General features: G+C 40.7%; 2 protein-coding genes across 2 annotated transcripts in view; one reads left to right on the top strand and one right to left on the bottom strand.

Moving 5' to 3' along the window:
- The window catches only part of scube1 (signal peptide, CUB domain, EGF-like 1), a 647,001-nt gene that overhangs the window by 214,715 nt on the left and 413,768 nt on the right, over positions 1 to 18,518 (bottom strand). The window lies entirely within an intron of this gene.
- Positions 1 to 18,518, top strand: part of efcab6 (EF-hand calcium binding domain 6) — a 95,464-nt gene that overhangs the window by 56,856 nt on the left and 20,090 nt on the right. The window contains exons 12-20 of the mRNA XM_050036042.1: positions 161 to 288; positions 2,973 to 3,113; positions 4,217 to 4,430; positions 14,802 to 14,916; positions 15,705 to 15,829; positions 16,858 to 17,087; positions 17,174 to 17,237; positions 17,318 to 17,436; positions 17,533 to 17,703. Coding sequence (XP_049891999.1) covers positions 161 to 288; positions 2,973 to 3,113; positions 4,217 to 4,430; positions 14,802 to 14,916; positions 15,705 to 15,829; positions 16,858 to 17,087; positions 17,174 to 17,237; positions 17,318 to 17,436; positions 17,533 to 17,703 — 1,307 coding nt within the window. The remainder of the gene's footprint in view (positions 1 to 160; positions 289 to 2,972; positions 3,114 to 4,216; positions 4,431 to 14,801; positions 14,917 to 15,704; positions 15,830 to 16,857; positions 17,088 to 17,173; positions 17,238 to 17,317; positions 17,437 to 17,532; positions 17,704 to 18,518) is intronic.

Raw genomic sequence — 18,518 nt, 5'->3', positions numbered from 1 at the left:
GATCAAAAGAAAAAAAAAGGGGTTAATTATTAATACACAGTTTGTGTGTGTGTGTGTGTGTGTGTGTGTGTGTGTGTGTGTTTGCTGTGTGTGCGTGTGTGCACTGTGTGTGCACTTGTATATTAAGGTGGAGAATGTACTGGTGGACAAGCTGTGTGAGCAGCTCTGTCCAGTGCTGGCATCTCTAAAGCTGTGTGACCCTCAGCACACTGGATACATCACACAGGAAGATCTGAAGAAGGTCTTAAGCTGCCATGGTGTACCCATCTCAGACACACACTTCAACAAGTAAGAAACACACCCAGACATACAGTGCAGTAATTTTAAAAAAAAGGAAAAAGAAAAAAAGATGTAGCCATAATTTTAAGAAATACGCTAAGTAGAGCAAAGTTGTAACCTCAAGAACTAACACATAGTCCTCAGTCTATCAGAGGGTTCAAACATGAACAGACAAACACATTCCCACCTATGAGCAACAGTGTTAACTGCTGAGGCCACATAGAGCCCTGTATAGGGCTGTCAATGACAGTTAATTCTGTTTTTGATAACCCAACACCCATTAAGTGGTAACTTACTGGTTAATTTTTAAGAAAAAACAAAAAACAGCACAAAATTATATAAAATACAAAAGGCAATTCCTTTTAGCTTAGCCCTCCCCTGAAAAAGTGAGCTTTAGCACTGCATTCCAAAGCACTGTAAAGCTCAGTACCACAGCCGACCAGGTACCTGTCATTATGTCTAAGTCAAAGCCGCACCCGCCTGCACCTGTTAATAAAAGTCTCCCGACCCAACCCACACCCGTGATTAAACACACACAGGCTACAGTCACTTGTATTGAGATGGGTTCTCTGTTCTTGAATTACAAATCCAGTGGAGGAAAAGTGTCTTTCAGTGGCTGCGCTTGATGGTGGAATGGCGAAAACATTCCATGCAATCAGTGCTCTGCACTGTGCACCACCTGGGTCCAATAAGAGCTAGCTAGCGGCACTGCTTATTCTGTGATTACTGCTGGTTGCTGCGGAGACAGCCTGAGTGATAAAGTGGCTTCAATTCAGGCCTGCAAAACCCCATTAGCATTGCTACTATGTAAGTACAACCAGCCATGCTGACACTGCTAACTGTGCGAACAGAGCTAGAAGTGATAACATAGTTAACAAGCTAAAGGGGGTTTGAGGCTAATAATTGAGCCACTCACTCAATGGGGCAGCCTGGGGGGAGTCTGGAGGGTACACAAAATGTTTCCACAGTTGCACTGTTGGGTTGAGATGGCCTAACTAGGCGTAGTCGCCAAATAAGCGACACCACTAGCTAGCTCCTACCAGACTCAATTGCAGAAAAATTAACCTATACATACTGGTCAAAAATATTTAACTTATCAACAGGCACTATTTTAGTGGGATGCCTGATAAATATAAACACAATATTATTACACATCTTGAAACAAAAAATGACCTACTAAATATTGTGATTTAACTAAATTTATGGAGAATTTTATGGGTCCAAACACCACTTTTGTTCATGTCCAACAACCTTGGTCTCAGTCTTGAGATACATAAAATTGCTAATTCAATTACAATATGACATGAATTCAAATGAAAGTGTTTCAAATAGCTATTACTTAACACCATATTATAAAATTAATTATAAATGTATATATATTTTTAAAGCTCATTTTTATGATTTTTTCATCTAAATGCATATGTCCCACACTTCTAAGTCCTTACCACAAATACAGTTACACACCAACTCTTGATCACTCCACAGTTCCACCAGTTTCCTTTACTACAGTACAAGAGAACAGAGACTTGTTCATGGTCTTGCATCTCACCAATGTCTCTTTAATGTTTACTATCTACCCAGTTTGTTGCTTACTGTTTGGTGCACGACAGAGATGAGCCAAGACTAAAATCTTACAATAATATTAAGCATATTTGTTTTTATCGGAACGTCAAGAGAAAAAGACAGACTTAAGACAGCTCAGACTGAGTTATATTACCACCTTAAACAGCTAAGATCACGGGAGCACGCCACAACTGTACCAACACTGTCATAATTTTATTCCAACATGGAAAGGTCTGAGACAATGAAATCGCTTGAAAAGTCATTTGGTGTAACACTGTCCTAAAAGTGTCAGGCAGGAACACTATCAAGATGCCCCATTTTTGTTCACTTGATTGTCAGTGTTTTGATTAAGTGGCTTGAATGACTTGAAAATGAAGAAGTATTTCAACCCTCTGGACTGCACTTTGACTTTGCAATTTTTTATTTTCATTAAATACTGAAAAAAATGTTGCCCTACCCATTTAAAGTAGGTAGTTTTTGGTGCATGTAAGGTCTTATAGAGACTTTTATTTTTTTACTTTCTGTAAAAAAGATGAATTAAATGACTCTGAAACGCAAAAATTGTTACTCAAAGTATAAAATGACAAAAAAACATTTCACCTCTGCAGTTCCCCTCAGCTCTGTGGAGTTTTTTTAACCCAGTGTTTTGACTTTCCCACTCTCATTAACTTTGTTTCCAGCAGCAGAAGGCAGCTGTTTTCAGCTAAAAATATTAAAACTTGGCACTGTGCCATGTGCTCAGCACCAAATGGTGGATAGAAAAAGTAAGCAGCTAGCTGGTCAACACATGGTGGAGGCAGCAATTTTTTCTCAGGAGTTGGTGGAGACCAAATTAGAGGTAAAAGGAGAGTAAATATTGGACTAACATTGGTCAGGTTGCCAGAGAGGAAACTTGTTTTTCTTCCCCCAAGTGATAAAATATAATTTGAAGGTACAATCCGGTTGAGTCCACAAACTTTACAATGTATCATACATGCTTAATGGTGAAAAAAACCCCACTTGTTTTGGTGCTACAGTATGATGCATTGCATGTTTGACTGTCAAGTGATGAAACTATGACCTTTGCTCAGTGTGGGGTTGAATTTGGGTTTTTCTCAGCTCACTCTCAGACTTTACCTTTGTGTTTCCAGGCTCTGTGAGACCTCCAGTTCTAGACCTGGCAGTTCTTCTAAGTTGGTTTCTTACACTGGTTTTCTCAGAAACCTGGGAGTACCACTAACAGATGAAACATACCCACCCTCACTCCAAGAGGAGGGTAACCATACTGAGAGGTGAGCATAGAAAGAGATAGAGTATGTGGCTCAGACCTATGCTGTAGTGGCTGTTGCCCTACTGTATTAGCTATAGCATTTACTTGCTATTATCAGTTTCTTTCCTCTAACTCCCTTAAGCTGAACCCCCTGATCCATCAAACTCGTGGTGGTCACTTCCTATGACTTCATTTTTGGGCCGTGACAGGTAGAAATACGGACATCCTGCCGATACATAGTTCTCATTATGTTTTCAAGTTGTCCGTTCATCCGTATATGTGCGTGCTTAAGTATGTATGTTTCTTTTTCGTGAACACGATATGTCATGAACACACAGGGATTTTCTTCAAATTTGGTACAAATGTCAACTTAAACTCAACAATAAACTGGTTAGATTTTGGTGGTCAACGGTCAAAGGGTAAAGTCAGGGTGACCTTGCATCCATCTCACTCTCGTGAATGTGATGCCTCGAGGGAATTTCTTCAAATTTGCCTCCAACACCTGCATGGACTCAACAATGAAAGGATTAGATTTTGGTCATCAAGGGTCAAAGTCATTGTGGCTTTGGGTCGGTCTCATTCTTGTGAGCACGCTATCTCAAAAAGCCATGAGGGAAGTTCCTCAAATTTGCCACAAACATCCACTTAGACTCAACGATGAATTGATTAGAACTTGGTGGTTCAAGGTCACTATGACCTTTTTAAAACTGTTGAGGCCATTACTCAAGAATTCAAACATTAATTATGACACATTTATCTATCATCTATCTAACAGACTATCTAATAGAATACAATGATGAAGTGATGACATTCTGGATAGACATGAATGTAAAATGTCACTGCAACATGACTTGTTCATGGAAACATATAACCACAAGGCGGTAATTCTAGTTTATCTTAACCATTACTTTTTACATCTGAAGAGGTGTTGTTGCATGTTTATATTTCAAGTTGGATTACAGCATGATTTGCTCCGGTCTCACTCTCAACTTGGAACAGGTTTTGACTCCAACTTTACTGGTCACTTTGAATTGTTCAAGTAGATTCTTGAATGCAGCCCTGTAAAGACCATCTGTTATTCATAGTCCCCTTGTATTACTGAGCTTTAAACAATCTGCCCTACAGCCGCTGCACATCACCTAAGTCAAGCCTTCAGTCAGCCAGGGAACAGCGGCCTCCCTTCAGCCTGCAGGTCACTTCAGACACCTTCAATATCCTGGACATTGTTTTCCAGAGGATGAGATCAAGGCTAGAGCAACGCAACAGCAGCCTGACTGACCGCATCCAGGCCATCACCCACAGCTCTGAGGGGATGCTAACAGAGACAGATGTACACAAGGTGAGTGTGGAACAATGTAAAGTTTAAATAATAATAATTAAAGGTGCCATTCTTTATTTAAACCCTTCATGCAGTCTGACTTACAGGATGTGAGCTACCTCCCATTGGCATTTTTCAGTCAGAAACACCAACAAAAGACGACCAGGCCAGGATATAAGGTTGATGAGATACATGCTAATTAATAGTAAACATGTAATTTGTGCACAAGGCAAGGCATTCGTGCGCTAGGTGATTAGTTTTGCACCAAATGTGAATTCTGACAAATCTTAAAAGTGTACCTGCCTTTCACCTATCTCAGAATGACAGTGGGTCATTGACAGTGACCCCATGTTCTAGGCTTGGAGCATGAATTTCGCAGTAATTCAGGGCGTGCATTACTTAGCAGCTACGATCCGTTCTGCTGAATAATGCATTTACCCCTTGAACTTGGTAAGGACACTTAAAATCAAATCGATAGGAATCAAATGGTGTTATCAGCACATATTTTATTTGATAAACTTTGACAGATTTTACCACATTTAAAAAGTCTTTTAGACTTTAAAAACTTGACATTTTAGAATAACAGGTTAGCAAAATTTTCAAAAATGAGCACTGGTGTTTGTCCATTTAGAAATATTGAGATATCAATCAAGGAAACCTTGCAAATTTTAGACCAATAGAATGAATGAAGTTCTACTTCTGTAATCATCTAATAAATCACTGATGACTCTATCACACTTTTTGTGCTATACCCAGGGGTGAAAGTAGTTTTAAATTCTTGCCGGTACTATTACCAAAACCTTCACTGCTTCATATTGTTCACCTTTCCTCGCTTCATGCATTTTTAAAAAGCAAAGTCAAAAACCAAACAAACAAATAAAAACATATATTTAAGAAATAAAAACACTTCACAATGTGTACAGTAAAATATTTGTTTTAATGTTTAACAGCGTTTTTTGACGTCCGTGGTCCAGTTGTGGAAAAATCAAACGTCCCAGTACAATAAATCAAACGCACCCCACCCGCTGTGTTTCGGAAGTAGATACGCATGCGCAGTCACATACTGCTGAGAGTAAACTCCCTGATTGTTAGCTCACACGCAGCTTGTTCAAGCTGTTCTCTGTGTTGTTGAAATTAAACAAAATAACATGGAACATATCTGCTTATTATGCTATAGTGGGGCGGCCTAGCTCAATATATCACAACAATCGTTCATTTTGTGATGAAAGCACAAAATTTGGTACAACATATATTCAGCAATGAGTGTACCAAATTTGGTGCTTTCATCACAAAATGAACGATAGTTTAGCTATGCCACCCCACTACTACTGACTTTAATTGGGATATTTTTTGATGAACTGAATGACATTTAACGGAGTGTTGCACATCTCGAAGGCTGGGCTCATAGGAGACCACCGGACTCTCTCCCAGGGGAGAGGCTGGAAGAGAGAGGGCGATGTCTGGACAAGGCTCCGTCAAGCATGGACCAAAACACAGCACGGACGGTTCAGAAGCAATTCGGAACGAGTTAAAAGCAATTAATAAACAGACAAAGTGGTGTTTAAAACTGCATTGCTAGCAGATCTATTTTCTGGCCTAAAATGCAGCCGTGACTGGTTCTGAATGTGGGCTTTAGCAGGCAGCCGCTCTCTCCTCTTCCTGGTACTGTGTACCGTCACTGAATCTTTAAGTGGCCTACACAGTACCAGACCGTACCAGCTTACTTTCATCCCTGGCTGTACCACCGAACTCGGAGTGGAGATAAGGTCTTCAGATGGATAGAGGGGATTTTTAAAAAAAAGTGAAACACAATAAGTCAATCAATCAATTTTATTTATATTTATAAGTGATTTCTTTTAAAACATATTATACATGTTAGGAAATACCTCTACAGCGTCAGTGTTGTTTTGTTCATCTAGTGTGTTAGCAGCAAGTTCGCTACACCCAACAAGCTCTCAGCTCTTTCAGTCTAATAATGAATAAACATCTCTGTTAAATGCCACAGTCATATAAACACAAGCTAAACAGCCGTCACTAGCATACCTTTAAGTCTTTCTGGCTGAAGCGGCTACCCAGCCTGCCAGCAGTTACTGCTCACTACTGTGGGCAAGCTAACTTTAGCTGCTGTTAGCTGCTGAACAAGAGGCTATCACTGTATAGTAGCTCTTGTTTGTGCACTGTATAGTAGCTCTTGTTCCCGGCGGACTCTCGTAGCAGCTAAGTCAATAGCATACACAGCCGCTGCAGAGTGCATTTGTTCTTCACCCCGAAGGGAGTGTGCGCTGTGTTTCTATAGACAGTGCGTACTACTGGCTTAGCTGCTAATGAGAGAACTTGGTGATCGTGTGTGTGAGGGGTTAGCTCCACCCTCTCATCCAAATTTGGTCACTTCTGGCTCTAAAAATCTAAGATGGCGACAGCCACAATGCCAAAATCAAGAAATCAAAGCTTGAAAATGTGAGTCCACAAATCAATGGATGCTGATATGGTGGCTACAGCCATTACTTTTTTAGAGTTTATGTTTAATGCACTCTATTTTGTGTGTTAATATATGGATACACAATATTAGATTAGATTTTTTTGCCAATATCCAATATGCCAATATGTAACAACTCATTTGACCGATAACATTATTAATATATTGATACACTTTTTCCCCCACCTAATTTTAGTGATCATCAAGTCTCTTCTGTAGTGGAATTCACATCATATTATGCATACTTACTATTGTGATAGCCCACCAGAAAAAGCATGTCGGCCAATTCTGATATTTCATTTTAATGCCAATATTGTCCGAAACCAATGACATGCTGATATTATCGAGCATTCCTATTTTAATTTAACTGTGCTATCATATAATATTATCATCATGATATCCAGTGCCTACAGAAAATGTGTCCTACCTTTTCTCACATTATATTGGGGAATTAAAATTAATTAAATCTAACTTTTCTAGCTGTAATAAAACATTATAACCCTTACCATCAAAGTGAAAATAATATAGGAACAGTTATTATATTTTATAACACAAAATACCTGGCTCCCATAAGTAATCAGCTTTTATTATTAACTTGCTCAGGTACAAGCAATCATTTTCCAGACCACACACCAGGCTAACTGGCTCTCATTTGATATCAGCTGTGGTGTTTTTGATTACTTAAGAGTAAAACCAGCTGTTCCTTCAGGGTTCCACTACTAGTAGTGCATGGTACTGAAAAGAATTCACCGTGGCTGCACAAGTGCTTTCAAAGGGGCTTCAGGATTAAGTTGTGGAAAAGCACAAGTTAGGACAGCACAAAAAGTTTTCAAAGGTTTTAATTATCCCTCTGAATACTGTTCAGAGCATCATTAAGAAGTGGAGAGTGTGTGGCACCACCAGCACCTTGCCTAGATTGAGCCGTCCATACAAACTGGAAGGCTGAGCTAGGAGGAAGCTACCAAAAGGCTAATGGCAACTTGCAAGTCTTTATAGCTGCGATTGGTCGGTCTGTGAATGTGACAAGAATCTTACAAGCTTTACTCAAAGCTGGCCGGCATGGCAGGGTGGCAAGAAAGAGGCCTCTTCTAAAAAAAGTGCCACACTAAGTCTAATTTTTGCTTTGGAAAAGAAAAGAAAACACTTGGTAGATTGTGATGCCATGTGGCAAAAGGTTTTATGGTCAGATGAGACCAAGATTGAACTTTTTGGACTAAATTGCAAGTGCTATCTTTGGCAAAAACAAGAATACACCACCCAAAACACACCATACCTACTGTGAAGCATGGTGGTGGCAACATTATGTTGTGAGGGTGTTTCTTTTTAGTGGGGACTGGGCTGTTGGTCAGGATTGAGGGGAAAATGGATGCTGCCAAGCACACCCAAATTCTTGATGAAGACCTGTGACCCTCTGCTAGACAGCTGAAGATGGGTAGTTCACAACCCTAAAAACACCACCAAAAAAAACAACAACTCAGTAGCTTAAGGATTGAAAAGTTGTCCTTCTGTGGGTGGGCTTGAAGAGAGCAGTCCATTGTCTCTCACCAGGCAGTTTGACTGAGCTCCAACAACTCTGCAAGGAAGACTGGACTAATATTCCCCACTTTTAATGCACAAACCTGGTAGTGACATATTCAAACAGACTGATGGCTGTAATTAAAAGGTGGTTCTATGAAGTACTAAATCAAGGGACAGATCACTTTTCCAAGCCTGTTATTCCAGTTTATTAATTTTAATTAACTCTCAGAACTTCATCCGTAAGATGAATGTTAAGGGCAAAATATGTAAATAAAGCTGGAACAGATATTTTTTAATGGAACTGGATTACAGGCTGCCCCAGCCAGTCAAGTTACAGTTGACATCCATATCTCTCCAGACTCATGTAGCTCATATGTATGACAGTGCAATGCTTTCACTGTGGATGTTTCAAAGAGAGTGTCTACAAATTCTTAAACATGGATGCTTCATAAGCGTCTTCAACCTGGCAGCACAGAAGATCTATGCAGTCACCCAAGCTTCAAAATCAGTGTCACTAATTCAGTATCTGACCAAATGTCTTCCCTTTTGTTCCTGAGATATAGCATTGAATAATGGCCAGAAGTGTTTTTTGTCATAATTAGCCTGTAAATTCTTCAGTAATAAAATTCTAGTTCTAATCTGTTAAACCTTCTTGTTCAAGTGGACGTTTGTGCCAAATTTGAAGAAATTCCCTGACTGCATTCCTGAGATATTGCATTTGGGATAATGAGATGGATGCCAGGCCCCAGTGACCTTGAGCTTAGACAACCAAAATCTAATCACTTAATGTTTGAGTCCAGGTGTAGGTTTGTGCCAAATTTGAGGAAAACATCCTCAAGGTGCATTTGAGAAATTGCATTCACGAAAATCGGATGGACAGACAACCGTGAAACATAATGGCTCTGGCCAAGGCTGTCACCAAAGCAGAGGGATAAAAAATGTCTCTATTTCAAAGGGGTAGTGCCGGCCTGTGGCACAAGCACTATAGGCGAACGCTGAGGGTGCCGCCATCCAGCCACAAATGGGGTGAATGCAATACAAAATCCAATGCAATGATTGGTCTGAGTTTTCTTAGAACCGTATGAGAATGGTGTAATTATGAGTTTTGATCTCTGGTGGAATTCACTCACATTTTATTGTGCCATCAGCGTATTAATATCATTTTAACCTAAACAAAGAAAAGCCAGAAAGGTAAGTGTTGCTTTAAAGGGGCAAAAAGCGAAATCGTTTCACCGCTAGGTTTGCTGTTGTGCACTGCCTGTAGACCAAAACAAAGTGTGTCATGAGCCACACCTCCCTCTACCTCTGCTCTCTAACTAGAGGAGCTGGTAGAAGCGCTCCATAGCTGTAAGTTACTCCAGTAGCCAGTGGCAGCCGGCTAGTGCTAACACCGGGAGCTAACGCTAACGTTCCTACTCTTCTCCGTGAGTGAGAGCGATGTTTTAGCCTGGCTGCCTGCCAGGCTACATTTTACAATGCTAATTGCAAATGTAAGCTGGGCTGCCGGGCTACTCACCTAACACAACCCTAACGCCTGACCCATTGCTGGGACCGAGCCGCTATTAACTCAAGCTGAGTACTGTGTTAAGTGCTCTAAAGTTTAGTTCAAATCAACGTTTATTTATAAAGTCGATTCAAAACACATATTAAATATGGCTTAATAGAGACAATTTCAAACACAAGTACGCAAATTGGCTTCACTATAACATAGTGTACTATAACTATGACAGACAAACACTTGTCTTTATCTGGACACATTTCTCCCACCAATGTAACATGCTAATGTTATTAGCACAAGTCTATGGCATTTTACATTGTATAAACTAGCCTAGCGTCTAGCGATCTTCTCCTCTTCTCATATAAAGCCAGAGACAACAGCAACATTTAACAAAGGTAACGGCACACAGTTTGGCTCCATTACAACTCACAGGGTTCACCGACAAAACAACTGTCTTATACTAAACACATATTCCAAGCAAATACAACATGCTAACATTATTAGCGCCAGCCTATGGCATTTTACATGGTATACATTAGCCTAGCAACTAGCGATCTTTCCCTCTTCTCATATAAAGTCAGGGACAACAGCAGAATTTGACAAATGTAACGGCACACAATTTGGCTCCATTGCATCTCACAAGATTCACCGATAAAACAACTGTCACACTAAACATGTTTTCCAAACAAAATACAACATACTAACATTATTAGCGCCAGCCTATGGCATTTGGGAACTGCCCATTGGTTCGACAGCCCATTGGTTCGACATCCCATTGTTCCGACCATATTAAACTCATTGCTCCAAAGTCCGTTCCGAAATCATCACGATGCCCTGTGGTTAAGGTCTGGTTAGGTTTAGGCACAAAACCCACTTGGTTAGGGTNGACCCTGGCATTTTACATTGTATACATTAGCCTAGCGACGAGCGGAGATTTCCTCTGCTCATATGAAGCCAGGATAAATCCCGAAGTATAAATACCTTAAGGCTAAATCTCACACAAGACTTAAAATGCTATTTCAGTGGAGGCTTTACTGTCTTCACAATTTATTGTTTCTTATATGTGAAATACAAGTGGATACAAGCTTCGTGTCCACTGAGGGAAATGGTGTCAGAAACAGTGTTGCTAGATCTCGCAAGACAAATAAGCAACCAGGCCTGTGAAAACAAGCCCAAAACAAGCGACTTTTTCTACGGACCCCCCTAGGTTCCGGGGAGAGAAAAATAAATAAACTGTGTGCACTGTTTTACAATCCGTGGGGACGTGTGGGTACAGATTGTCAATATACATGCATGTGGACAGATTGATAAACAGTGTGCAGTTTTGCAAAACTGTACCCACGGTACACAGTTTATTTATTTTCTCCCCCCTGAGCTTCAGGACAATGACTACAAGTGGGAGTTAAACCACCTTTTAACATTATTTAATTAACATTAGAAAACAGATGGGATATCAAATATAGACTAATGTCCCAAGTACATATATACACAGTAAACCTCTGATAATTAAAATTTGCACACACAAATAAATATCATCCTGAATTCACAAAAAATTCACCAGAAAAAAAACAGATTGCCCTGCTCTGCCTCTGATTGGCTAGTACTTGTTGCCATCAGGGTCAGAGCCAATTAGAAGAAGGATGCGGGTGGGAAAAAACTCTCTGCTGTCTCCTGTGTGTATGGGGAAAGGGGAGGGACAGAGGGAACAGGCAAGACAAACTATCCTACGTTTAAATAACATATCGAAAATATCTACTTGACAACTTATTATGGAGCTGGGAACAAGCCCAAATAAGCAACTACACTTTAGAAACAAGCCCAAAAAAAAAACACAACCCATGACTACCAATATTTGTAAGCAACTTTACAGAAGAACAAGCCCAAAGTCGCTTATAATAAGCGGACTTGGCAACACTGGTCAGAAACAGACAGGAGGTCTGTGTCACTGCGACGCTGAGTGTGAGGGTGATAGATAGATTAAACCCGTTAAAGGGTTTTTTTTGGGGAGTTTTTCCTTATCCGCTGTGAGGGTCATAAGGACAGAGGGATGTCGTATGCTGTAAAGCCCTGTGAGGCAAATTGTGATTTGTGATATTGGGCTTTATAAATAAAATTGATTGACTGATTGATAGATTAATCCTGGAAAGCTGTTGATGTAGCACTTTTCTCCTTATGAAAGTAACACAGCGATTAATCGACTAATGAGAATTTGGTCAGACGAGAGCATATCAACCAAATAATCGACTAGTCGACCAGGAGACTATAGCCCTAATATTTTCAGCCTCTAAGGTACGCGTTTCCGTCTTCCAAACTAGCTTGTTGCTTTGTGACGTGCCTGTGCAGCATGACAGTTTTGAAAATGAGTCTGCTGATGTGATGTTGTATTTCAAGTCAGTAGTGGGGTGATAACTAGTGATGGTGTGATGAAGCCCCGTAAATGTGTTGAATCTTTCAGGCCGATTGCTTCGCCAAAAGGGCGATCACACGAAGCCCTGTTTAACAGCTCATTTAGTACTGACATCTGCTGGTCATTTGATGTACAGCAGTCCTACTGTTATATTACATGTGGGCTACATGCCAGAATCCCCTTATGAGGTATTGTAAAAGGTTAGAGTGCTTGTGTGACTGGGTCACTCAATCCTCTGCACTTAACGATCTTCAGAATCACCTCGGATCATGCAAAACACTTACTGTATTTCCCGACTCGAATCACACAACGAGGCAGTCACGTAATTCCAGAGAAACGAGGCCTCGTTTGTCTTTGGTCACGTGATATCCTGAAAAACGATACGGTCTTTGACACGGGCTTCATTTGGACACGCCCCCTTTGCTCGACACAGGCCTCGGGACTGCAGTATCAGATGTAACATCACTAGTGATAACAAAAGTAACACTGTAACGAATTGTTTGGTTTTGGGGTAACTGTAATATTATATTACTGGAAAAAGTTTGCACTATAATGTGTTACTAGTAATGCATTACTGCCCAACACCGGTCACAACCCCTGTGAAATGATTCATTCAACTATCAAGATTTAATCCATTAGCTCCAATGACATTTCAAAAGTCTTTAAGAGCTGCAAGATTAAATTTTTTTATCCCCATTCAAGATAGTGGAGAGCTAAACCAGAAAAAAATCACTCTGCTCTGCTCTGCTCTAGTGTGCTGGCTCTATAGACCCAGTGAGGCAAAAGCAGCGCCTATCATCCGGGTAATTTCATATTGCGGAAATAGATCTTTTTTACCTTATGCCCCACTGAGCAACTTTCAGGGTATGGACAGGGCCTTGCCGCCAATGCTGTATCCAGGTCTCTCAAAACATCCATGGAAGAGACGCTGAGAGCTCAGATACTGAAGACCTGCAAACCAATCACAGCAGACTAGGCTTTTTCAGGAGGAGGTACTTAAAGAGACAGGCGCTAAAATGGAGTGTTCTAGGCAGAAGTTGAATAAAGGAGTGTGTAGGCAAACATTATGAGGAAAATAAAGAGATTTTTGAACATTAAAGCATGTGAATATGTTCTAGTAGAAATCCAAAATACAAGTATGAACCTGAAGATAAGGACGTAGGTCTCCTTTAATGACTGACTTAAGTATTTTTCATTGTGACATTAATTTTCCATGTCACATTAAAATCAAATCACAACCAAGAAAACAAAGAGATGTATTACACTTCGGTGTTGTCCAGCAGAGAGCAGCATAGACCTGCCAACACTGAACACAAAGCACTCTCACTAGTTTTCATGAGGAGGTACAGGAGAGCTTTCTCTTTTCGAGATGGGTCACATCAGAGATATTGGATAAAGGAGATACCCCACCGTAGGCTTATCCAATGTTAAGAAAACGGTTACTCTTCCTGTCCCCTAAGTGGGCGTGGTTAGCTCTCCCTCCAATCAGAGCCTGTTCTCCCTCAACCCCCCCCTCCCCACCACTGTGTTGAACAGTGTCTGTGTATGTGGATCGAGAAGCAGGTGGAATGAAAATACATTCTTCCTATTATTGCAGCCTATTGTTGCACAAAGCTTGGGCATTTTTTATTTATTACTAGCGGTAAATAACTGTATGTAAGCTAACTGTAATTTTACCGCCTGTTTATCAAGATCACGAGATCTCGCAAGAACTTGTTTTCTGAGACAGACAGGGCTCAAACAAAGTTAACTTTCTCTTGATCTGTGTGGATGAAAAATGCAGCTTTAGTGTCAGAATGTTGGTAAGATGTGTGCCTTGTGGAAAATGAACCCAGTATTTGCTTTAGTGACTATAGGGTGAAAGAATTGACCATAAATTGTGATCACGTTCATTTTCCTCATTGACGACAATACATTCAGAGCTGCAGCAAGTCTCCTACGGGGGCGTGGCGCTGACGTCACTGAATCAGGAAGTGAGCTGAGTGGGGTATCTCGCTTTATCCAATATCTCTGGTCACATCGTCCATGCCAGGATTTAAAAAAAAAAAATCAGTTGTCCAATCACAGCTTTAGGGGCGGAAGCATGGGTGGGGCTTATTGTTGACATGAGCTGATGGCAGCCACGACAGACAGCTTTTTTTACCATAGCAGTTTGCTGTGAGCTAGCCGGCCCAACTTTGTTTTCGATGTTGTAATTTGACTTTAACGTGATTAATCAGTCAAGTGTGTTTTTTAAATGTGGCATGGGAAATTAACGTTACAAATAAAAATCTGTTTATTAAATTAAATACATATAAAAATTTGTATTACATTTAACTTTTCTTTCCAGCATTTTAAATCTTCCATAGCTGGTCAGTGAAAGATAAAGGTCAAATATCTGCATGTACCTGTTGTACTTGGAGAATCACCGTAGTTGTGACCCTGACAAATCAATGCAAACTGAAGCCTGAAGCACAGTGGAACTTGTCCTTCTTTCTCTTCTTTTGCCCCCAGATACTAGAGGACAGCTGGGTCATCTTGGATGATAGGAATTTCCAAAAGTTCACTGAGCTTCTGGGCTTCAGGGATGGACAGATCGAGCGCTCAGTGTTCCTGGTGAAATGCGAGGGTGAGACAGGAGAACGGCAGCCAGAACATCTTGACCAGCGGCGTCAGCAATCCCATCAGTTCTGCATGGCAGGGTTTTCAATGCTTAAATAGAGATTTTTAAAATCCCTTCCTACTCCCTACCAGGCTCCCGTCCCCCTCCACTCCGTCTTGCCTTGCATCCCAACTCCTACCCCACCCACGGTGATCAAACATAAGCCCCCCGCTTCCTGTAAAATGATGTCTTTCTTAGCACATGAGCCATTGGAGAAATCATCCTGGATTATAAATAGAGTAAGAGTGAGCCTCTTCGTCTCTCATTAGCCGAGCAGAGAAGCACACAGATTCAGAATCGCACTCATTTCTGCTTGTTTGGGCTAATTATATGCTTTGGAAGCAGAAAACAGAGCAGCAGGGCATCGCTCTAATTTGTATCCTCTAAAAAAAAAAAAAAAAAAAGTAAAAAGAAACACAGTAGAAAAAATAACAAAAAAAAAAAAGAAAGAATCATCAAACAAAGCCAGGATGTAAAGTTTGTCGTGTTTGTGAGGCAAAAAAAAACAACAAAAAATCAAGTTTCCTAGATTAAGAATACAAGAGTGCTTCTAATTAAAAGTAAATTAGGTCAGGCTGTTAAATGCCCAGTGTGCTTGAAGACATGAAGGACATTCTGCGGAGTGTGGAAAAACACAAATGATTCACAAAATGGAACAAAAAATCCAATTTGTTGGGTATAATTCCCTCACAGCGATTACGTGCCTGATTAAAAGGCCAAATATCAAACATCTGTTTTCTCCATGGTTTCTGTAGAGGCCACAGGAAGAGACGGGCAGCAGTGCTCTGAGGGTCATGGTGATAAGGAGGAGGTCAACCCACTGCTTACTGCAGAGCAGTGCCTGGCTGTCATGAAGACCAGGATCAAGATCATCCATGGGGTGAGCAACAGGAAATCTTTCACATTTGCTTCTAAGCAGTAATGCATTCAATAGCTATTTAAGTTTGAAGAAAGAAGGATGTCTTTAAAAGAATGATGTGAATGGTGTGCTTATATTCCATAAGATTTTAATTACACCAGAACCCATTTTGGCACTATGTATACATTGATAAGCGAAATGACAGGAAACAAAGGAGATAGAGAGAGATGCCTGGATGTCTTGTCATTTGTTGTTGATGTTCTGGGACACTGTGTCAACTTCAGCCTGTTACATGCATTGTCTGTTTTCAAAAAACACTTCTGTTTTCATAGGAAATGTACAGTTTGCATACAGTCTCTTTCAAAATAAACACACTACCTTGGTACAACACTGCAACAAAGCACATGGATGGGTTTAGAGAAAAAAAAAACAGGGTTTGGCTTTACAATGTTTTCAATTGGCAGTTGTTGGACCCATCCAACACCCTCCCTCCCGCCCTACGCAGACTTTTGCCCCCTTAACTTAAGTTGTTGTCCCGCCACATTTCTCCCTGACACAGCTAGATTCCTTTTAACAATAACAGTGACTGGCTGTGTATCATGCGGACATGAAAGGGTGGCTTTTTTCATTGGTGTCTGATACTGGAAGTCACTGCCCAAGTGCCGCTGTTCGATGACTTCAAAGTGAGACCAGGTTGTTCAGTGGCTAACGCAAAAACTCGACTGACACGATCTACAGCCAGTGTTTGGTTTGTTCATTCTGGGCCACTGTAGAAACAACATGGAGGACTTTGTGGAGGTGGACCCGCTCATTCTAAGGTTACAAAAACACGATAATTCTTAGTTTCATGTAATTATCGTAATACATGCACATGCATGTGTCCACAGCTTTTGTTTATTTTCAAGAAAACAGGGCAGCTTTACGAGTTATAACTTTACTTTCTTGAAGTGTGAAAACTGAGGAGGAATTGAATTTTAAGAACAATCAGTACACACAATTATTCAATCAATGACTGTGTCCTCTCTGATAACCCAATCCCTCTCCATCAGGACAACCAGACAGCGTTCCGACTGATGGACAGGAATCGTAAAGGTGTGGTGGACTGCCATGATTTCAAAGCGCTGTACAGCAGCCTGGGCTTTTTCTGCAGGGAGGGAGAATATGATCGGCTGCTGGATCTGATTGGCCTGCATCCAGGGGCCAACCTCAACTATGCAGAATTTGTGGATGTTGTTGAAAATAATGGCAAACGCAAACCAGGGCCACAAACAGCTTGTGTGTAAGTCTTATATGGTCATTATTACTGATGCGTGGCCATTTTGAAAAAGATTGGGTCTGTGTTAGTTTTTCTGTCTCTCCTGACAGACAGGAGCAGCTCCATGAACTCCTGGCCTGTGAAGCACGCTACAAGTGGGCAGACATGTCCAAGGTTAGCAACACAGAATGTACATATAAAATGAATCTTTACACGATGCAAAGATCTGTACCTTTTGCACTCTTTCCCATCAGGTACTGTGCCAGTTTGACACAGACGACCAAGGCTGGATCCATAAAGAGAGTCTGAGGGGACTCCTCTTTACCTATGCTCTTCCAATGAGACCTGATGAGTTTGACCAGCTTTGGTCGAGGTAAGAGGTACTCCAGCTGAGGTATTACAATTACTGCAGCGGACATTGATGTGCTCTTGTCTATGCCAGCTAAGATTTTTAACTTCATTTGGACAGGTATGACCCAGATGGAAGGGGCTGTGTGGCAGTTTGTGACTTCCTGGAAAAGTTGGGGTTTCATCACGAAGGAGAAGTGACAGCTCAGAGCCAGAAGCTGAACCAATCTGTCGACCAACAGAACGCTGGCAGACCTTTATCCTCTGATACTGCCTCACTGCAGTGTATGAAGTAAGTCAAGAAGGGTACTGTAGACGATTAAAGGTTATCCATCCATTCACTGGATCCAATCCCACAATTTGTTCAGGAAATTAAGTAATTAACCCAATGAAGTTCATTGAAATTAAGAGTTTTCAATATACTTTGTTTTGGCGAGTGTTCAAAATATGTTGTGTTAAAAACATGTCAAATGTTACGTGAAATATGTTCCCTATATTACTAAATTAAAATCTAGTGCTGTGGAATAGTTGAAATGTCACTATCACATATTAAGGCAGATTTATACTTGTGCGTCAGCTCTATGCAGAGCCTATGCACATGGCCTACGCTGTTGTGAGCCTTTATACTCATGTGGTGCTGTGTCTATGTCATTCTGCAGTTACACCTCTACAACACTGGTCGGCAGTGGAGTTTCTTTATAGTGCTGTAGGGTTAATTGATTCAAAACACACCCAAAACACACATTAATTATGGCTAAATAACAATCATTTCAACTACAAGTACTGAAATCGGCTTAACCATAACTCTCAGGATTCACAGACAAAGCACTTGTCTTTTGCTGGACACATTTTCCCCACAAATACAACATACTCGGGGGCGAAAATCCCATTTCATTTTTGGGGGGGACAGTAAACAGTAAAATTTTAGAGAATAATTCCAGGGGGGGGGACAAGGAAAAAAAGTTGTAGCCTGTCTTTTATACAGCATCTTTTACCGCAATTTGACGCTTTAATCTTCTCTCTATCTCTCCAACAGGCAGAGTGAATGTCTGTACTTATGAGAAATGACTTAACAACTAAACATTTCCTGCAATTAAACTGGTGACT

Source organism: Epinephelus moara, chromosome 23, assembly GCF_006386435.1.
Source record: "Epinephelus moara isolate mb chromosome 23, YSFRI_EMoa_1.0, whole genome shotgun sequence".
Classification (NCBI taxonomy): Eukaryota; Metazoa; Chordata; class Actinopteri; order Perciformes; family Serranidae; genus Epinephelus; species Epinephelus moara.
Note: the sequence above shows the minus strand (reverse complement) of the source record. Positions and strands in the feature narration are given on the sequence as shown.